Source organism: Notolepis coatsorum, assembly GCF_963971535.1.
Source record: "Notolepis coatsorum genome assembly, chromosome: 8".
NCBI lineage: Eukaryota > Metazoa > Chordata > Actinopteri > Aulopiformes > Paralepididae > Notolepis > Notolepis coatsorum.
The window spans coordinates 26,760,157-26,783,280 of NC_140172.1; the positions used below are offsets into that span (position 1 = coordinate 26,760,157).

At 44.5% G+C, this 23,124-nt stretch overlaps 1 protein-coding gene across 1 annotated transcript in view; it reads left to right on the top strand.

Moving 5' to 3' along the window:
• Positions 1-23,124, top strand: part of fam222ba (family with sequence similarity 222 member Ba) — an 80,991-nt gene that overhangs the window by 37,526 nt on the left and 20,341 nt on the right. Inside the window, exon 2 of the mRNA XM_084320680.1 lies at positions 2,737-2,865. Coding sequence (XP_084176806.1) covers positions 2,784-2,865 — 82 coding nt within the window. The 5' untranslated portion in view covers positions 2,737-2,783. The remainder of the gene's footprint in view (positions 1-2,736; positions 2,866-23,124) is intronic.

Sequence of the window (23,124 nt, forward strand, 5' to 3'; positions counted from 1 at the left end):
TGATGACGTGGGACACACACACACACACACACACACACACACACACACACACACACACACACTGTAGACTTAATTTAGCTCCCTGACTCTTTCCTCTTGCCCCTCTCTGCTGATGGAGCAGCGGGCGTCCGCGTGGTGTTTTGAATACAGCAGCAAGTCAGGCCGACGCTGTTCTCCTCTCCCTTCATTACATCAGGTCACTGCTCAAAGCCACGTCTTCATACCAGAACGCTCCACACCCCTGTTCACATGTGTGACCAGGTGCGGATAATAGGGTCATATCGAGCCAGCTTCAAATAGCATTTCTTTCTACATCATATCAAAGTACAAGTTCTTACCTACAAAAATAAGCCATCACTTCGGGCGGATACTTTTCAATATATGTCTTATTAACAAAGTTGATAACACAATAGCCCGTTTTGAGCTACAGAGCCTCAAAGGGGCTGTTGGCTGTGCATGCAGAACTACAAATACCCACTGGCCTTTGCCACCTAACCCCTCCCCCACCTAACACATTATTTTGCTATCCATACAAGTATCTAACTATCTATAAATTCTACCATATTTATCTATCTATAATTCCATATTGTAAATGACTTAAACATTGTTTCCTTTCAGGCCAGCAAGCTCGTAGTCCACCTCTCCGCCCTTTGACTTCCCCAGAAACGAAAGAAGGGCGTACTTGGAGGCTGGGGGAGGGGGGGGGGGGGGTCTCTGGAGTGTGTTCTCTAGTGTGAGCCATGAAGAGGAGTCATTAATTTCCACCATCATGGTCTCTGGTGGAGGAGGAGAGGTAGAGGTGCAGGTAGCAGGAGGTCCACCTGTATGGCTAACATGCAAGGGAAGGAAGGAATGAAGGAAGGAAGGAAGGAAGGAAGGAAGGAAGGAAGGAAGGAAGGAAGGAAGGAAGGAAGGAAGGAAGGAAGGAAGGAAGGAAGGAAGAAGGAAGGAAGGAAGGAAGGAAGGAAGGAAGGAAGGAAGGAAGGAAGGAAGGAAGGAAGGAAGGAAGGAAGGAAGGAAGGAGGAGGGAAGGAGGAAGAGGAGTAGGAGGTAGATTCAAGATTCAAGAGGTTTATTTATCCCATACTGTACATACCAGGGCTGCGGGCATACAGTGAAATGCGGGTGGCCATGCCCGCTTCGATTGTGCAAGAATACAATAGTAAATAAAACAAGTAGAAGATAATAAAATAGACATAAAATAGACATGATAAAATAGACATGTTAAAAGTCCTGAGATAAATGCAATACAATGTTAAGCTACGAATTAAGGCACTGGGTCCTATGTACCCAGTTAAGGAGGAAGAGAAGGAGGAGGTAGGTAAGGAGGGAGGAGGTGAGGAAGAGAGGGAGAAGGTAGGGAAGGAGGTAGGTAAGGAGGGAGAGAGGGAGGAGGTAGGTAAGGAGGAAGAGAGGGAGGAGGTATGGAAGGAGGTAGGTAAGGAGGAAGAGAGGGAGGAGGTTGGTAAGGAGGAAGAGAGGGAGGAGGTAGGTAAGGAGGAAGAGGGAGGTAGGGAAGGAGGAAGAGAAGGAGGAGTTAGGTAAGGAGGAAGAGAGGGAGGAGGTAGGGAAGGAGGAAGAGAGGGAGGAGGTAGGGAAGGAAGGAAGGAGGAGGTAGGGAAGGAGGAAGAGAGGGAGGAGGTAGGGAAGGAAGGAAGGAGGAGGTAGGGAAGGAGGAAGAGAGGGAGGAGGTAAGGAAGGAAGGAAGGAAGGAAGGAGGAGGTAGGGAAGGAGGAAGAGAGGGAGGAGGTAGGGAAGGAAGGAAGGAGGAAGAGAGGGAGGAGGTAGGGAATGAAGGAAGAGAGGGAGGAGGTAGTTAAGGAGGGAGGAGGTAGGATAGATAGATAGATAGATAGATAGATAGATAGATAGATAGATAGATAGATAGATAGATAGATAGATAGATAGATAGATAGATAGATAGATAGATAGATAGATAGATAGATAGATAGATAGATAGATAGATAGATAGATAGGATACTTTATTAATCCCCTTGGGGAAATGCAGGTGACATACACATACAGCCTCATTATAGGAATATTCCACAATTATTACAATTTTGACAGTAATAATGGCACACATCAATTCACACAGCATGCACATTTGTTGATAACATGCAGGACTACAGTTGATCTTGAGACTGGAGGAGGGAAGGAGGAGGTAGGGAAGGAGGAAGAGAGGGAGGAGGTAGGGAAGGAGGAAGAGAGGGAGGAGGTAGGGAAGGAGGAAGAGAGGGAGGAGGTAGGGAAGGAGGAAGAGAGGGAGGAGGTAGGGAAGGAGGAAGAGAGGGAGGAGGTAGGGAAGGAGGAAGAGAGGGAGGAGGTAGGGAAGGAGGAGGTAGGGAAGGAGGAAGAGAAGGAGGAGGTAGGGAAGGAGGAAGAGAGGGAGGAGGTAGGGAAGGAGGAAGAGAGGGAGGAGGTAGGGAAGGAGGAAGAGAGGGAGGAGGTAGGGAAGGAGGAAGAGAAGGAGGAGGTAGGGAAGGAGGAAGAGAGGGAGGAGGTAGGGAAGGAGGACGAGAGGGAGGAGGAGGTAGGGAAGGAGGAAGAGAGGGAGGAGGTAGGTAAGAAGAGAAGGTCTATTTGAAGCTCCCTACCAGGTCCCGGTCTATATAATATATAATTATGTATCAGGTAAATGTCTCCTCTCGCTCCTCCTGGGGACGATGGCCACATTCTATTCAGCTGCTTACAGTTATCTCTCTCTCTCTCTCTCTCTCTCTCTCTCTCTCTCTGCAGTGTGAGGAGAAGTGCGTGTCCCATGTTGCACTAGGTGTGTGTGTGAAATGCTGGCCTGTCTGCCGCGGCCTGGCGACCTCTCCCTCCAGCTTCTCCCCCACACGCAGATGAACACTGGACTTCAGAAATGTAAGTGCTGCAGTGCTGCACACACACACACACACACTCACACACACACACACACACACACACACACACACACACACACACACACACACACACACACACACACACACACACACACACACACACACACACACACACACACACACACACACACACACACACACACACACACACACAAATCTACAGTATATATTAGGGATAGGAATTTGAAGGCATATCAATATTCGATTATTCTATTGAAAAGATTTTGCACGCTCAAAATGTGCCTCTTGGATACATAATAATGAGCACTGCACAAGAAAGCACACACCGCTAACTTGCCAATCATCATTTTTCTTAATGTTAATTTGTACGTGTATTATGCATGTATCTCTCGTTCGGTGCACTCCTTAAGACTGTTAGTAGACTGTTCTGTGTGACTCGGCAAAACACAGTCTGCTGCCGACGTGCATCAGTCACTAGTTACAGGGCAGCACGGCACACAGCACAAGTTTCACTTTCAGAATAGCAATTATGCCTTTAAAATAAAAGCGTGAGTATGTTTTTCTTTGGCCTTCAAAATAAAAGCATGAGAAAGTTTGGTTGCCGCATTTTTTGTGCCTGAATAGTTACCTACGTAATTTAGAATATTTGAATAACCGTGCCCATCCCTAAAATACATATATATATAATACAAACATACACTCACATATATACACACACACACCTACACACACATATATACACACACACACACACATACAGTACATAATACAATACATACTGTACACATTATACACACACACGCACACACACACACACACACACACACACACACACACATCACCATCATCCCACACAGTCCGTACTGCTAAAACCCTGCCCTGACCTAACAGCCCTGTGTCAAAACCAAAAGAGAGAGAGGGTGCTGCACTCACAAACACCACAGATCTTTCTTTCTTTCAGAGGAAAAGAGGATGAACCACAGCACTAATAACCTGCTGAGAACCGTCTCCTTTCCTCCCACTCTCTCCCATCCATCCATCCGTCCTCCGAGCCCTCCTCCCTTTCCCCCCTGAAGACCTGCCTCCCACAGGGGTGCATTCCTCCGATAATAAGGAGCCCAATGTTCTTATGTGAGAGGTGGCGGTTCAGACCGGGGCGATATGGTCTTCGTCCTCCTCCTCCTCCTCATCATCATCAGACGGCTGGCTGTACACCACCATCCCCCTCAAACCCTGCTCACTGGAGCTGCTCCACGACGCTCGCTCACATTAACACCGTCTCACCCAGCCGGCACACGTGTGACACGTCGTCACCTCCTCCTCACACTCCAACTGAGCTGCTGAGAAGTTGACATAATATAGTTGACATGTATACTCTGGTGTATTGCTATATACATGGATGCAATGCACATCAGCGGCCTTACAGTAGCTGTGTGTGCACTCACCAGTGTTGTAGTACAGTAGCGTACAGTAGCTGTGTGTGCACTCACCAGTGTTGTAGTACAGTAGCTGTGTGTGTACTCACCAGTGTTGTAGTACAGTAGTACAGTAACTGTGTGTGCACTCACCAGTGTTGTAGTACAGTAGTACAGTAGCTGTGTGTGCACTCACCAGTGTTGTAGTACAGTAGCTGTGTGTGCACTCACCAGTGTTGTAGTACAGTAGTACAGTAGCTGTGTGTGCACTCACCAGTGTTGTAGTACAGTAGTACAGTAGCTGTGTGTGCACTCACCAGTGTTGTAGTACAGTAGTACAGTAGTACAGTAGCTGTGTGTGCACTCACCAGTGTTGTAGTACAGTAGTACAGTAGCTGTGTGTGCACTCACCAGTGTTGTAGTACAGTAGTACAGTAGCTGTGTGTGTACTCACCAGTGTTGTAGTACAGTAGTACAGTAGCTGTGTGTGCACTCACCAGTGTTGTAGTACAGTAGTACAGTAGCTGTGTGTGCACTCACCAGTGTTGTAGTACAGTAGCTGTGTGTGCACTCACCAGTGTTGTAGTACAGTAGTACAGTAGTACAGTAGCTGTGTGTGTACTCACCAGTGTTGTAGTACAGTAGTACAGTAACTGTGTGTGCACTCACCAGTGTTGTAGTACAGTAGTACAGTAGCTGTGTGTGCACTCACCAGTGTTGTAGTACAGTAGCTGTGTGTGCACTCACCAGTGTTGTAGTACAGTAGTACAGTAGCTGTGTGTGCACTCACCAGTGTTGTAGTACAGTAGTACAGTAGCTGTGTGTGCACTCACCAGTGTTGTAGTACAGTAGTACAGTAGTACAGTAGCTGTGTGTGTACTCACCAGTGTTGTAGTACAGTAGTACAGTAACTGTGTGTGCACTCACCAGTGTTGTAGTACAGTAGTACAGTAGTACAGTAGCTGTGTGTGTACTCACCAGTGTTGTAGTACAGTAGTACAGTAGTACAGTAGCTGTGTGTGTACTCACCAGTGTTGTAGTACAGTAGTACAGTAACTGTGTGTGCACTCACCAGTGTTGTAGTACAGTAGTACAGTAGTACAGTAGCTGTGTGTGCACTCACCAGTGTTGTAGTACAGTAGTACAGTAGTACAGTAGCTGTGTGTGTACTCACCAGTGTTGTAGTACAGTAGTACAGTAGCTGTGTGTGCACTCACCAGTGTTGTAGTACAGTAGCTGTGTGTGCACTCACCAGTGTTGTAGTACTGTAGTACAGTAGCTGTGTGTGCACTCACCAGTGTTGTAGTACAGTAGTACAGTAGCTGTGTGTGCACTCACCAGTGTTGTAGTACAGTAGTACAGTAGCTGTGTGTGTACTCACCAGTGTTGTAGTACAGTAGTACAGTAGCTGTGTGTGCACTCACCAGTGTTGTAGTACAGTAGTACAGTAGCTGTGTGTGCACTCACCAGTGTTGTAGTACAGTAGTACAGTAGCTGTGTGTGCTCTCACCAGTGTTGTAGTACAGTAGAGTACAGTAGCTGTGTGTGCACTCACCAGTGGTGTAGTACAGTAGTACAGTAACTGTGTGCTGCACTCACCAGTGTTGTAGTACAGTAGCTGTGTGTGCACTCACCAGTGTTGTAGTACAGTAGTACAGTAGCTGTGTGCTGCACTCACCAGTGTTGTAGTACAGTAGCTGTGTGTGCACTCACCAGTGTTGTAGTACAGTAGCTGTGTGTGCACTCACCAGTGTTGTAGTACAGTAACTGTGTGTGCACTCACCAGTGTTGTAGTACAGTAGAGTACAGTAGCTGTGTGTGCACTCACCAGTGGTGTAGTACAGTAGTACAGTAACTGTGTGCTGCACTCACCAGTGTTGTAGTACAGTAGCTGTGTGTGCACTCACCAGTGTTGTAGTACAGTAGTACAGTAGCTGTGTGTGCACTCACCAGTGTTGTAGTACAGTAGTACAGTAACTGTGTGTGCACTCACCAGTGTTGTAGTACAGTAGTACAGTAACTGTGTGCTGCACTCACCAGTGTTGTAGTACAGTAGTACAGTAACTGTGTGCTGCACTCACCAGTGTTGTAGTACAGTAGCTGTGTGTGCACTCACCAGTGTTGTAGTACTGTAGTCCAGTAGCTGTGTGTGCACTCACCAGTGTTGTAGTACAGTAGTACAGTAGCTGTGTGTGTGCACTCACCAGTGTTGTAGTACAGTAGTACAGTAGCTGTGTGTGCACTCACCAGTGTTGTAGTACAGTAGTACAGTAGCTGTGTGTGCACTCACCAGTGTTGTAGTACAGTAGTACAGTAGCTGTGTGTGCACTCACCAGTGTTGTAGTACAGTAGTACAGTAGCTGTGTGTGCACTCACCAGTGTTGTAGTACTGTAGTACAGGACTCTGATTAGACTCGGGACTTGAGCACCGATGACTCGGACTCTGACTTGAGCGTTGACTGCATTCGGACTCGGAAGGTGCAGACGAGGCCTCAGACTTGTTAATTGATAAATACGGTTATTATTTATTTCTTTATTTTTGTAATAGGCCCTAATCATTTGGCATGATATATTGATGGCTAGTGCATTTGTTTGGCTATTATGTCACAAAGTAAATAAACTCCCTTTTGAAATGGTGACCCCTGTGTCATTTATGTTTAATGTAGACCTTTTTGTATTTGTATGTCAGCTCTTTGACTGCCAGATTGGAGTGGACTCAACCTTGATAACTCGGACTCGGGTAATGGGGACTCGACTCTTCTTTGGTGACTCGGACACAAACACTGGGGACTCGAGACTCGACTCGAGATTTAGTGACTCGACTACAACACTGGCACTCACTGCGGTATCTGCAAGAAAGACTGAAGCAAAGCAATTATCCAACACACTGGGTTTGCAAAGCTTAGCTTTACACTTATAGCACATGCAAATCAATAAAGAAAAATCACTTTGAGTGCTAATGTATTAGAGAAACAGAGGTTTGAACACACTGAAGTAAAAGTTCTGTGTACTCAACTGCAGTTCCATAGCCTGAAGTCTTATGTAGTACAGGTCAAAATTTTATAAAAATCCCACGGAAAATTTGTGTTTGAGAAAGGTTTTGATAATGTGTGTACCGGTAAAAATACAGCGTGATTATCCAAAATGGCCGACGCTTGAGTCAGGACAAAGGACTTCTTAGTCAACTTTCCCCACCTTCCCCCACTCTCACCCGCCCGTCTGTGATCGCTTTCGGAGCAGACGCTCCTTGGTTACAATGGTGATCAATCATTTTCGCCATCAGTGGTGATTGGTCAGTTCAGGACCGTTCAAAACTGGATGTGGTCACTTGACGGAGCAGCCTGTCAAATGACGCTCACTGGATATATATATATATATGTCATGTAACTCGAGTCGAGACCCAAAGCACGCAATTGGTTGAGTACTTGAACGAATGCTTCAAGTAATGTTATATAAACCAGAGCTAGAAAGACTCTCTCATACAAACTAGTGTCTGCTTAAGTTCTGGCAACCCAAATTCGGTCCATGCGCACTAGTGCTTGGTAAGCTGTATGCCCATCAAGCCCCGCCCAACAAGCTGTAAGCCCCTCAAGCCCCACCCAACAAGCTGTGAGCCCCTCAAGCCCCGCCCAACAAGCTGTAGGCCCAGTTCTGCAGTTCTGCAGATACACCCTACTAAAAAAATGCAGCGCAAAGTGACGGCCCGCCGTCGAGTCATCCGATGTTTAAGAGCAGGCAACATTTCAACCCATTCATTGTTTTTGCCTGATTACTTTATCAGGAAACATGCATATGTTGCGATTCAAATCATTTAAATCTCTTCAGCGTTTTCAAAATATACACCAGAGATCACTGCCTTTTTATTTAACCCTTTCAGGTGACCAATCTCACATGTGAGATGAGAATTTTGAGAGCTGAACAGTTCCTTGGGTAGGGAGTTAAAAGAAGGCACTGAGTTAGTCTTATGTTATTTGGGTAGGAAGTTTCCTTTTGTAACGAGGCAGGCTGTCCTGCGTGATTTTTTTCCGTAGCCTCTGTTTACGAAGACGCTCTCTGATTGGCTTAGCTCCGAAGGGCTCTGGGATAGAAATGTCCGCCTTGTACATATTCTCTCCTTCGAAGTGGTTATGCTTTGGCCCTCTTTCGAAGTGGGTTATGCTTAGAGTTATGGTTTAACCCTAACCCTAACTCTAAGCATAACCCACTTCGAAAGAGGGCCAAAGCATAACCACTTAGAAGCAGAGAATATATATGTACAAGGCGGAAGAGACCCTTCGGCGCTAAACCAATCAGAGAGGGTCTTTTCTTCTTTGCTGTACGCGGGCTAGCCAATCAGAGAGCGTCTTTGCAAACAGAGGCTACGGAAAAAAATCACGCGGCTGTCCTACCAGAGGAGCGGCTAGGCTCATAGGGTAGAGCAGGGGTGGCCAACCTTTTTTGAACCAAGATCTACTTTTTTATTTACCACCTAGCCCGAGAGCTACCAGCCAAAATTGTATATTGTAAGCAGTCATTTGAGGCTTTATAAAAGCAGCATAATGAACACAAATCGGTCAGTGCCGAGTCCGACCTCATCTTAAATAACAAACAGCATTGCTTGTTGTAGTTAACAAGGAGAGGAAGAGTTGATTTAGCAAAAAAATTTTTTTTTTTTTTTTTTTTTATAATCAAATTTTATTAATCAAGATCTACTTGAAATCAGCCGATCGACTGGTTGGGCACCACTGGGGTAGAGGTAGGAGCAAGGCCTTAAAATTCTCTCTCTCTCTCTCTCTCTCTCATCAAGACTGTCAGAATCACTGTAATCAGCCTCTACCCCCCCCCCACCCCCCAGGAGCAGGAGAGCACAGGGGAGCCTGCTAAGTGCCGGCATCTGTCATATGGCCTCTCTCAGGCAGGCTAGTGACATGGCACAGCCACGGGTGTGTTCTCCACATTCCCCTCATGCACATCGGAGAGAAGTAGGCGCGACTGGAGCTTGATTTGCCTTTCTGCCTGAAATTGGAATCCATTTAGTTGATTGGGGCATGTATTGCACAGTGTAGGCAGTCCTTGAGAGTGTCGTTTCAAAGTAGTCCACCCCCCCCCCCCCCTCTCTTCGCATTCTCTCACAGTATCTTTCTGTTTCATCTGCTCTCTAAAGTATTAATAACATAGGCTGTATTATATCAAAAGCTACGTGGGAGTGTCCTGTGGGTGGTTTACACTGTCGTCTTTTTACGAGAGCAATTCCATCTTAAGAAGGTTTTGCAAACGGAATCCAGTCTTCCTCTTGTCACTTGTCCTGCCTGTTGCGGTCTGCGGTCATTTCACTTTCAACGGCTCGTTTTGGAGGATCAAGAAAAGAGGGCAGAGGGAATTAACACTTCCGTTGAGTCAAAAATGTAAACAGACATTGCAGTTTATTTGCATCCATTCCCAATAATCGAATAGGTTTGATAAGACGACCTGCTCATGCCAAAAGGTTTCTCTGCGTTTGCCTTTGATTGCAGCATTGATTGCATTGAGATGAACTTGCCCCCCTAACCCTAACCTTTTGGGTGTCTGTCCCCATATAATGCCCATACCACTAAGCCTGAACCCTTCAGCGATGTGCTGCTATCTGTAACCTGTAACCTGTACCTGTAACCACACCTGACAGACACAGCTCATTGTCTTTCCAGAGTGCATTACCTTTCTCCCAGGTTGGGAGATAATTTGACAGCTTAACTCCATCACCCATGTGTCTGCTTTTAGGAGAGCTTCAGGGGGAAGTTAAAGTCACATGCAATTTGAACTCAATAGACAGACACAGTAGTAGAAGTACAAACTTGTCCAATGGAAGCAACAGTTCATCTCAAGAAAAGAGGGCTGGATTTAAGTTAATTCGTTTCAATACAGTATACTTTTAAGAGAACTAACATCTACTGTGCATTTCTCGTGCCAAGTCTGGTAGTACCTTGTCTTTTCTGTAGTTCCTTCCATCTCCGTTCTCACCCGGAGCTCCAGATGGCCTCGCCCCCTGCTGCACCGCGTCCTCTCCTCTGTGCGTGCGGGGGGGGGGGGGGGGGGGGGGGTCATTTAAAGTTACGAGCTTGCAGGTTGCTGTCAGAAGCGAGGCCAGGCAGGAGGGCAGCTCTGCTTTATTTATCATTGAAGTGAGTGAGATGGTTAACAGACGATGGCTGTGAAATGTAAGGGCTGCCGAAGGAGAAGCTTGGAGTACAGGAGGAGACAGTGGAGAGGCTGAGACATGGCCGCCCCCGCCTCCTCCTCCACACCGGGCAGCAGCTCAAGTGGCAGGAAGTGGCCCTTGGTCCTCAGTCCTCGTACAGACAACAAAGGAGGAGGCATGGAGACAAGAACCAGTGTAATGTACTGTGGCAGGGCTAGTTGGCCCGTTCCCTAAGTACAGTATAACATATAGCAGGGCTAGTTGGCCGGTTCCCTAAGTACAGTATAATATATAGCAGGGCTAGTTGGCCCGTTCCCTATGTACAGTATAATATATAGCAGGCTAGTTGGCCCGTTCCCTAAGTACAGTATAATATATAGCAGGCTAGTTGGCCCGTTCCCTAAGTACAGTATAATATATAGCAGGGCTAGTTGGCCCGTTCCCTAAGTACAGTATAATATATAGCAGGCTAGTTGGCCCGTTCCCTATGTACAGTATAATATATAGCAGGCTAGTTGGCCCGTTCCCTATGTACAGTATAACATATAGCAGGGCTAGTTGGCCCGTTCCCTATGTACAGTATAATATATAGCAGGGCTAGTTGGCCCATTCCCTAAGTACAGTATAATATATAGCAGGCTAGTTGGCCCGTTCCCTATGTACAGTATAACATATAGCAGGGCTAGTTGGCCCGTTCCCTATGTACAGTATAATATATAGCAGGGCTAGTTGGCCCGTTCCCTATGTACAGTATAATATATAGCAGGGCTAGTTGGCCCGTTCCCTATGTACAGTATAATATATAGCAGGGCTAGTTGGCCCGTTCCCTAAGTACAGTATAATACATAGCAGGGCTAGTTGGCCCGTTCCCTAAGTACAGTATAATACATAGCAGGGCTAGTTGGCCCGTTCCCTAAGTACAGTATAATATATAGCAGGCTAGTTGGCCCGTTCCCTAAGTACAGTATAATATATAGCAGGGCTAGTTGGCCCGTTCCCTATGTACAGTATAACATATAGCAGGGCTAGTTGGCCCGTTCCCTATGTACAGTATAATATATAGCAGGGCTAGTTGGCCCGTTCCCTATGTACAGTATAATATATAGCAGGGCTAGTTGGCCCGTTCCCTATGTACAGTATAATATATAGCAGGGCTAGTTGGCCCGTTCCCTAAGTACAGTATAATACATAGCAGGGCTAGTTGGCCCGTTCCCTAAGTACAGTATAATACATAGCAGGGCTAGTTGGCCCGTTCCCTAAGTACAGTATAATATATAGCAGGGCTAGTTGGCCCCGAAGTATAGTTCGGACACATCATTGATTTTTAACAATCACAGAGACGTTGAGGAGATCAAAAGCAGCTTGCTTACCTCTCCCTCTTCTCCTCTGATTCGCTCTGTTTATAAAGGTTATTGTATCATCATTATAAACCTCTGTTTATAAATGTTATTGTATCATCATTATAAACCTCTGTTTATAAAGGTTATTGTATCATCAGTGTGGGCACAAAAAAAAAAGTGAACTAAAACAGGAGTGTGTAGCTGTGAGTTTATTACTGAATTCTCTTCAATTTGACACCGAAGCCTTGGATCCCAAATTTCCTGCTCTTGTGTGAAAATTGCCATTTAGATCAGTGTGAGTTCCTTCCCCCTGCCGTTCAGACCCGTTCACTAAAACAGTTTGAATAAGAGAAGCCTTAATTAGCGCTTGCTGACTGTGCACTCGTGCTCCAGCTAGCTATCTAGCTAGCTAGCAGTGGGGTAATTAGCACAGGGCCAGGCTGGCCTCTCTCTCTCCTGCTGGTCCCTCTCTAGGAACACGTTTAGCTAGAGATCTGAGACATTATGTGTTTGTAGCCACCAGCAGCTGCCTACAAACCTCACTCACATCATTAACCCTCCCGACTAACACAGGTTGAAATGCTAATGATCTACATATGCTGCCACAGAAGCGAGTACGCCCCTGGGTGGTGATGGGTGTGAATAAGCACACGGGAAAGAGTTACCCCGTGTTGAGACAGCTACTGTACCCAGAATGCAGTAGAAAATAATTGTTTATTTTTAATTAAAAGTCAAATCTGGGGCTGCTCCATAGACAATGAATTGGGCTCTGACTTTATGAGGCCATAAAATGTTTGTGTGTAATTAGGTTTTAATTCTGGTTCACACTTTCTTGCAATGCTTAAATATGAACCTTGTTTGGGTGTAAGTGCTCACACAAACATGTTATGACCTCATAAATTCAGAACCCTTTTTCACCCCTTTGTCTATGTCAATCGGCTTGGGGGTGTTTATAGAGCCTTGCATTCTCAATGAGGGCAAATGTGTAGGATTACTGCTGAGCCATTTTCAGTATTTTATTGAACATTTCTGGTGGAAAAACCATACCAAACAAATTGTTATTCAATATACAATATTTTAAGTGTTAAAACTAGTGTGGAGAGGATACAAATAAAAAAATAAAAAAAATAAGTGATTGAGGGCGATGAAAGGGTTTTGTTTTTATTTGCTCTGCCTCTATGTCATTGGATGAGAAACCACCATTTTCACTGAGGTCATTAATCACGAGGGGCATTTGACAAGTGAAGTCCATCCTGTGTGTGTGTGTGTGTGTGTGTGTGTATGTGTGTGTGTGTTCATCTGTCCGTGTTTGCTTACCCCGGCATTTATTCTGTGGGAGGCATTAGGCCTTGGTGATGGAGGGTGTTGCACTCCCTCGCCTTGGCCCAGACCCTTGCATTAATGAGGCTGCCATCAGCGGGCTGAGCAGTTAGTCACTGCGGCTCTCCGTGAGTCACCCCATACCAACCCCTCTCATTGCTCGCTACCCATTGTTTCCTGCTCGCAAATAAAGAGGGAATTAATTAGCCGGTTGGCACAACTCCTGGTGCCACCATGTCAGTGATCACAGTTGAGCTCTGTGCCTCGCCTCTCTCGCCCAGTCCGCCTGCTGGGAGGCTGAGCACAACAGCCCACATTAAACCACGGTTCCGCTGGCAGGGCTGACATTTTAGATTATTTCTCAGTAAACGTACAGAGGCTAGTAGTATGCCTGCCCAAACGTCCATTTTAACCACACCAAACGGGTGTGTTTTCTAATTCAATGGAAGAGTGTTGCAAGTATAACTCTGTAATCAGATGAGTGTTCCAACAGGAGCCTGAGGAGCGGCATGCTCCTGTCGAGGGTTTAGTGTAGTCTGATTCAGTCATTTAGATGTTAGTGTGGTCTGATTCAGTCATAGAGATGTTAGTGTGGTCTGATTCAGACATAGAGATGTTAGTGTAGTCTGATTCAGACATAGAGATGTTAGTGTGGTCTGATTCAGTCATTTAGATGTTAGTGTGGTCTGATTCAGTCATTTAGATGTTAGTGTGGTCTGATTCAGTCATTTAGATGTTAGTGTGGTCTGATTCAGTCATTTAGATGTTAGTGTGGTCTGATTCAGTCATTTAGATGTTAGTGTGGTCTGATTCAGTCATTTAGATGTTAGTGTGGTCTGATTCAGTCATTTAGATGTTAGTGTGGTCTGATTCAGTCATAGAGATGTTAGTGTGGTCTGATTCAGTCATATAGATGTTAGTGTAGTCTGATTCAGTCATTTAGATGTTACTGTGGTCTGATTCAGTCATTTAGATGTTAGTGTGGTCTGATTCAGACAGAGATGTTAGTGTGGTCTGATTCAGTCATAGAGATGTTAGTGTAGTCTGATTCAGTCATTTAGATGTTAGTGTGGTCTGATTCAGTCATTTAGATGTTAGTGGTCTGATTCAGACATTTAGATGTTAGTGTGGTCTGATTCAGTCATAGAGATGTTAGTGTGGTCTGATTCAGACAGAGATGTTAGTGTGGTCTGATTCAGTCATAGAGATGTTAGTGTGGTCTGATTCAGTCATTTAGATGTTAGTGTGGTCTGATTCAGTCATTTAGATGTTAGTGTGGTCTGATTCAGTCATAGAGATGTTAGTGTGGTCTGATTCAGTCATTTAGATGTTAGTGTGGTCTGATTCAGTCATAGAGATGTTAGTGTGGTCTGATTCAGACATAGAGATGTTAGTGTAGTCTGATTCAGACATAGAGATGTTAGTGTGGTCTGATTCAGTCATTTAGATGTTAGTGTGGTCTGATTCAGTCATTTAGATGTTAGTGTGGTCTGATTCAGTCATTTAGATGTTAGTGTGGTCTGATTCAGTCATTTAGATGTTAGTGTGGTCTGATTCAGTCATTTAGATGTTAGTGTGGTCTGATTCAGTCATTTAGATGTTAGTGTGGTCTGATTCAGTCATAGAGATGTTAGTGTGGTCTGATTCAGTCATATAGATGTTAGTGTAGTCTGATTCAGTCATTTAGATGTTACTGTGGTCTGATTCAGTCATTTAGATGTTAGTGTGGTCTGATTCAGACAGAGATGTTAGTGTGGTCTGATTCAGTCATAGAGATGTTAGTGTAGTCTGATTCAGTCATTTAGATGTTAGTGTGGTCTGATTCAGTCATTTAGATGTTAGTGGTCTGATTCAGACATTTAGATGTTAGTGTGGTCTGATTCAGTCATAGAGATGTTAGTGTGGTCTGATTCAGACAGAGATGTTAGTGTGGTCTGATTCAGTCATAGAGATGTTAGTGTGGTCTGATTCAGTCATTTAGATGTTAGTGTGGTCTGATTCAGTCATTTAGATGTTAGTGTGGTCTGATTCAGTCATAGAGATGTTAGTGTGGTCTGATTCAGTCATAGAGATGTTAGTGTGGTCTGATTCAGTCATTTAGATGTTAGTGTGGTCTGATTCAGTAATTTAGATGTTAGTGTGGTCTGATTCAGACATAGAGATGTTAGTGTGGTCTGATTCAGTCATTTAGATGTTAGTGTAGTCTGATTCAGTCACTTAGATGTTAGTGTGGTCTGATTCAGTCATATGGATGTTAGTGTGGTCTGATTCAGACATAGAGATGTTAGTGTGGTCTGATTCAGTCATTTAGATGTTAGTGTGGTCTGATTCAGTCATATAGATGTTAGTGTGGTCTGATTCAGACATATAGATGTTAGTGTGGTCTGATTCAGTCATATAGATGTTAGTGTGGTCTGATTCAGACATATAGATGTTAGTGTGGTCTGATTCAGACATATAGATGTTAGTGTGGTCTGATTCAGTCATAGAGATGTTAGTGGTCTGATTCAGTCATTTAGATATATTCGTTTAGTCTGATTCAGTCATTTAGATGTTAGTTAGTCTGATTCAGTCATTTAGATATATTCGTTTAGTCTGATTCAGTCATTTAGATGTTAGTGTAGTCTGATTCAGTCATTTAGATATATTCGTTTAGTCTGATTCAGTCATTTAGATGTTAGTTAGTCTGATTCAGTCATTTAGATATATTCGTTTAGTCTGATTCAGTCATTTAGATGTTAGTGTGGTCTGATTCAGTCATACAGATGTCAGTAGTATGTAAAGTCAGAGAGCTACATACTGCAATGTTGTTAGATTGATTGATTGATTTTTATTTATCTCGAACCAACACGCATAACAAATCACAACAAATTGATAAAAGCAAAAACAATATAGTACATACATACACATACATACACATATATCTACAAACATATATACGTAAACAACATACACACACACTCGCACATACAAATAAAAATAAACCAAAACATAGAATTTGGTTCGAGAAGGGGCAGAAAGAAGCAGTGCTTATCTAGTCCTGCTCCTTCCTTACATCACACAATTTACAGATTCTTGCTCTCTATCTATAGTAAATGATAAAGAAAAACTGGGGGTGGAAACTGAGAAGAAAAGAAAGCAGTATTTGCAAGGTATAGAATGTCATAATCATAAGTAACAGTACTACTCTAGATTTTCCTCTTTCATGTATTTGTTTAAGAATGTTTGTTTATAACTTTATAAACACATTTTTTTGTGTAATATTCGTACTCATTTTTAACATATCATGCAGGCTGTTCCAAAGTGACACCCCACAGACCGAGATGCCCATTTGCTTCAAGGTCGTACGATTTTGGAGGAGATAATGATTTTGTCCAGAATTCCAAAACTGTTCATACTGTAATTGGTCAAATAACAGTGGAGAGAGTGACACTTATGACCAGAGCAGAGCAGCTTATATACATTACATTATGGTGAACGAAATAATAACAAAACAATGTATTTTGCTGGGGAACCCTAGTGGTTCTTCTTCTTTAAGAACCACTGGTCTTAAAGGGGAACTCCAACATTTTGGGAAATTAGCTTATTTAACATCTTCCCTGGAGTTAGACAAGAAGATACATACCTTTTTTGTCTCTGTGCGTGCATTTTAGCTTTGGGAATAGACGCTCTGTTAGCATAGCTTAGCTTCATCACTGGAAGTGAGGCAGGACAGTAGCCTTACAGTGCCTTACAGTGTATTGCAAGGTCTGACATTGACCAAACTTGATATGCATGACCTTGGTGGGCTCTAGGTCAACTCCTGAAAAGGGGGTCAATGTCAGACTTTGCAATCAAAAGTTAGGGGGCTAATAACCCTTGCCATAATTTCAGTGCGCCCCCTAACTTTTGATTGCAAGGTCTGACATTGACCCCCTTTTCAGGAGTTGACCTAGAGCCCACCAAGGTCATGCATATCAAATTTGGTCAATGTCAGACCTTGCAATACACTGTAAGGCACTGTAAGGCTACTGTCCTGCCTCACTTCCAGTGATGAAGCTAAGCTATGCTAACGGAGCGTCTATTCCCAAAGCTAAAATGCACGCACAGAGACAAAAAAGGTATGTATCTTCTTGTCTAACTCCAGGGAAGATGTTAAATAAGCTAATTTCCCAAAATGTTGGAGTTCCCCTTTAAGTAGGGTGACAGAAACACAGAGACCCAGGCAGAGAGAGGCTTGTACTCCATGCCTGTCACAACAGCTAGAGGCTGATTATCACTGACATTTATATTGCGTTAGTGGAGAGTATTATACTGACACATGAGTGAAACATGCAATCATACAGTACCAGCCCTGATTTGAAAAAACAGCAAAGTGTATAATGCACAAGACTCACTTAACAAACGCCTACATGTTGATGTCTCATCTGACCGGTGTCTCTCTCTCTATACATATGGGCTACATATATATATATCTTTCTCACTCACTCACTCAATCACCTCCTCAATCACGTCCTCCTCCTCTCTCATGCACATGTACAAACACAACAGCAGTCATTGTGTCACACAGACATTGTTAAATATAGCCATGGTGCTTAGCAGGTGTAACGGATGTCTCAAGAGTGGAGACACCTGGGGAGGTGTTCCCACCAATCAGAGACTCTGCTGCTCAGTCTGATTACCTGTCTGCTGCCACAGCGCTCCACTCTCTCTCACCCTTTTTTTTATTCTTTCACTCTCGCACTCACTCACTCACTCACTCACTCACTCACTCACTCACTCTCGCACTCACTCTCGCACTCACTCACTCACTCACTCACTCACTCACTCACTCACTCACTCACTCACTCACTCACTCACTCACGCACTCACTCACTCACTCACTCACTCACACACACACTAAAATCAAATCAAATCAAATTGTATTTGTAAGGCCCGATGACACACGTTAATGTCCCCATGGGCCGGACACGTCTTCACTCACTCTCACAATGCTTGATTGATTGATTGAAAAGGGGGGGGGGTAGGGGGGGGGGCACTGTACACTGTACATTGGAATACTGACAAAGCCATACTTGGTAATTTACTGTACAACTGGGTTAAGACATTTGTAGGGGCCAGTTTCGAATTGCAGTCTCCCGTAGGTGTTCTTTGAGAGTGTTTTTGAAGGTGGGTAGTGATTCACATTCCTTTACAGCTTTGGGTAGGGCGTTCCACATTGATGTGGCATAATTGCGAAACGTGTTTAGTCCCTTGTTTGAGCCGAATCTGGGTTTAACATGATTTGTGGAGCTCCCTCTGGTGTTGTGATTGTGGTATTCACTGACCTTTGGGAAGTATTTTGACATGTACATGGGTACCTTGGTCGCGTAGTGTATCTTGTAGACCAGGCCCATTGCAAGTTGCTGTACTCTGTCGTCTACTCTAAGCCATCCTAGGTTGTCAAAGTGGGCCGGGGTGAGGTGGGTTCTAGTGAGTCAGGTCAAGCAGTAGTCTGACTAGCTTGTTTTGAGATGTTTGTAATTTGTTTTTTAGTGCCTTTGAGGTGCTTTGGTACCATGAGGTGCAAGCATAGTCGTAGTACCCTTGAATGAGTGCTCCTGCCAGAGTCTTCAGGTTATTCTTGTTTACCAGAGAGGAGATCCGTACAAGAATCGAGTTCGTTGGTTGACTTTTTTTATTACATTGGATGCCATTTTGTCACAGGAAAGATTAGCCTCTAGGATGGAACCTAGGTAGGTAATTTCATCTTTCCTTGTGACAATATTGTCACCCACTATTTGAACCGAAGAGTATGGACTCTGTTTTGCCCATGAGTAATGATAGTTTGTTGTCAGCGAGCCATATGCAGATTTTGCCTAGTTCCGAGCTGAGGGCTTTTTCAACCTGTAACTTGTTCTTGTCAGAGACCAGCAGGGCTGAGTCGTCCGCAAACAGGAACAAGTTGCAGTCACAAGCTGACGACATGTCATTTGCATAAATTAGGAATAGTAGCGGTCCTAGTATGCTTCCTTGTGGAACACCACAGCTCACTGTGAGGGGGGGGATAGGGTACCGTTTACCTCCACCATCTGTTCTCTCCCCTCCAGGTAGGATTGTATCCAGCTCACTGATAAACTATCAAAACCTATTGATTTTTTGATTTGATTTGAAGTCTTTATTTCGAACATGCAATGAATACAACAAACAATAACAAAAAAGAAAAACAACTCAATCTGCATGTTCGAAAAGGAGTAGGAAGAAGTATACACTTATTTAATCCTACCCCTTTTCCACTACTCAAATGAGTGTACTATTTTAAACATAAAAAAGAAAAGAAAAGAAAAGAAAAAATATATATATATATATATGCAAAACAAAAAACAAAAACTATATATGTATAAAATAAAATAAAATAGAAAACAAAATAAAAAATGTAAACACCCGTGAATATCAAGTCCCTTCTTCATCCCTGTACCTTGTGAACATAATTTCCTTATACATCAGTTTGAATTGTCTCATGTTTGGACATTGCTTTAGCACCACATTTAGACTGTTCCACAGTTTCACTCCACATATTGAGATGCAGTGTTTTCTCATGGTAGTGCGTACGTTTAGCACCTTTAAATTGTGTTCTCCCCTCAGATTATAACCCCCCTCCCTATCAAAGAACAATTCTTGAATGTTTCTTGGAAGTGCATGACTTTTTGCTTTATACATTAATTGTGCCGTTTTGCTTTTAGCTTGTCAATCAGAATGGTGTGATTGACAGTGTCGAAGGCCTTTTGTAGGTCCAGCATGACCATGCCGCAGTATTTGCCCGCATCCACCTCTTGTTTGATGTGGTCGTTCAAATAGAGAAGGCATGTGTCAGTGGAGTGGGATGTTCTGAAGCCAGATTGGAATTCGTAGATTAGATTTTTTTCCGCAAGGTACTTTTCGATCTGTTCGTATACTATTTTTTCCATGACTTTCGAGATGGATGTAAGGATAGAAACAGAGCGGTAGTTGCCTGGGTCTAGTTTGCTGCCCTTTTTGTGCAGGGGTGTTACTCTCGCAATTTTGAAGTCCTTGGGGACGTGTCCCTGTTTTATGGAGAGGTTTATTATGTGTGTGATGACTGGGGTGATGGCGGCTGCTGAGTCTCTGAGGAATTTGGAGGGGATGTTGTCATGGCCAGTGGCCTTGTTCGGTTGGAGGGTGCTCAGTTTTTTGAGTACCTCATTTGTAGTTACCATTTCCAGTTTGAAGTCGTCTTTGTGGATGCCTAGGTTCTTGTAGTATGCTACTATGTGTTCTACCCCATACTGCCCTGAGTGGGAGGGTAGTTTGTTTACCAGTGTTGTGGCTATGTTTGTGAAGAAAGTGTTTAAGTAATTGGCTACATCCAGTTTGTCTGTGATGAGCGTGTTGTCCGTCTTTATGTTTATGTTTGAGAACCTGGTTTTAAGTTTTTTACTTACTTTTGCTAACCCAACGTATGATGCTAACCCAACGTATGATGCTGCTAACCCAGTTCATGATGCTGCTAACCCAGTTCATGATGCTGCTAACCCAGTTCATGATGCTGCTAACCCAGTTCATGATGCTGCTAACCCAGTTCATGATGCTGCTAACCCAGTTCATGATGCTGCTAACCCAGTTCATGATGATGCTAACCCAGTGCATGATGCTGCTAACCCAACTTATGATGCTGCTAACCCAGTTCATGATGCTGCTAACCCAGTTCATGATGCTGCTAACCCAGTTCATGATGCTGCTAACCCAACTTATGATGCTGCTAACCCAGTTCATGATGCTGCTAACCCAGTTCATGATGCTGCTAACCCAGTTCATGATGCTGCTAACCCAACTTATGATGCTGCTAACCCAGTTCATGATGCTGCTAACCCAACTTATGATGCTGCTAACCCAGTTCATGATGCTGCTAACCCAGTTCATGATGCTGCTAACCCAGTTCATGATGCTGCTAACCCAGTTCATGATGCTGCTAACCCAGTTCATGATGCTGCTAACCCAGTTCATGATGCTGCTAACCCAGTTCATGATGCTGCTAACCCAGTTCATGATGCTGCTAACCCAACTTATGATGCTGCTAACCCAGTTCATGATGCTGCTAACCCAGTTCATGATGCTGCTAACCCAGTTCATGATGCTGCTAACCCAGTTCATGATGCTGCTAACCCAGTTCATGATGCTGCTAACCCAACTTATGATGCTGCTAACCCAGTTCATGATGCTGCTAACCCAACTTATGATGCTGCTAACCCAACTTATGATGCTGCTAACCCACTTTTATTTTTAATTTTTTTTAATTTTTATTACGGATCCCCATTAGCTGGTGCCATGGCAACCAGCTAGTCTTCCTGGGGTCCACACAAAAAACATACAAAAACAATTATTGCAAAACAGAATTATTAAAAGTCATGATGCTGCTAACCCAATACAGTACAGTCAAGTCAAGTCAAGTCAAGAGTTTTAATTGTCACGGCATACAGGTATACAATGAAATGCGGGTGGTCTTGCCCGCGACAATGTGCAATACAGTGGTACAACATATAATAGAATCCAATAAAAATACAGTGGTACAACATATAATAGAATCCAATAAAAACAACAGTGCAATAAACAGGTAACATGGTGTGACATCTCGGTATCTGTACATAGTATTTACAGAGCATATAGGACATGCTAGGTAGCTTTAGTAGTGCAATACACTGTTCCTGTTGTTATACTAATTTAAATTGGCCTTTCCTCTTGGCCATAAGTGTGTGTGTGTGCGGCATGAGTGTTAAAGTGGCTGCTAGTGTGTGTGCTTGTGTGTGGATAGTTCAGTTTCTGTGGCTCTCAATGTTCATTGTTCAAGGCTCTGATGGCCTGGGGGAAGAATCTGAGCCTAAGCCTCTCCGTCCTAGTAGCTGGGGTTCGCAGGCGTCTACCTGACCTCAGCAGCTGGAACAGGCTGTTATTGGGGTGGTGGGGGTCTTTCATTATTCTGCAGGCTCTGGATTTGCACCTCTTGTTGTATAGAACCTGCAGGGTAGGTAGCACAATACCCGTGGTACGCTCGGCTGAGCGCACCACTCTCTGTAGGGCCTTCTTGTCCTGTGCCGTGCTGTTTCCATACCAGGCAGTGATGTTTCCGGTCATGCTCTCTACAGCTCCTGAGTAGAAGGACTGGAGTATCTTCCCCGATACTCTGAACTTCCTTAACTGTCTCAGGTGGTAGAGGCGCTGCTTCGCTTTCTTTACTACTGTGTCTATGTGTGTTGACCATGTCAGATCCTCTGAGATGTGGACCCCCAGGTACTTGAAGCTGCTCACCCTGTCCACGGTAGCCCCGTTAATCATCAGTGGTGTGTGTGTCTCCTGCTGTCCTCTCCTATAATCCACGATCAGCTCCTTGGTTTTACCAATGTTCAGGACCAGGCTGTTGTCCTGGCACCAACGTTCCAGTACCTCAACCTCCTCCCGGTAGGCCTTCTCGTCGTTGTCCGAGATCAGCCCCACCACCACCGTGTCGTCTGCGAACTTCACTATGGAGTTGGAGCTGAACTTGGCCACACAATCGTGTGTGTAGAGTGAGTACAGCAGGGGGCTTAGAACACAGCCCTGGGGGGACCCGATGCTCAGGGTGATGGTGTTGGAGGTCTGACCCCCCACCCTGACCGCCTGGGGTCTTTCACTCAGAAAGTCCAGTACCCAGGCGCTCAGGGCGGAGCTCAGACCTAGCTCGATCAGCTTGTCCACCAGTCTGGTGGGGACTATGGTGTTGAACGCTGAGCTGTAGTCAATGAACAACAGTCTCACATAGCCCCCCTTCTGACGGTCAAGGTGGGAGAGAGTGCTGTGCAGTACCTGGGAGACCGCGTCGTCAGTGGACCTGTTTGTCCTGTATGCAAATTGCATAGGGTCCATATCACTGGGGAGGGAGGCACAAATGTGGTCCTTGACCAGCCTCTCGAAACATTTCATGACCACAGAGGTGAGTGCCACCGGTCTGTAGTAATTTGGACATGTTGGGGAGGGTTTCTTCGGTACAGGGATGATGGTAGACATCTTGAAGCAGGCAGGGACCACTGACTCCGCCA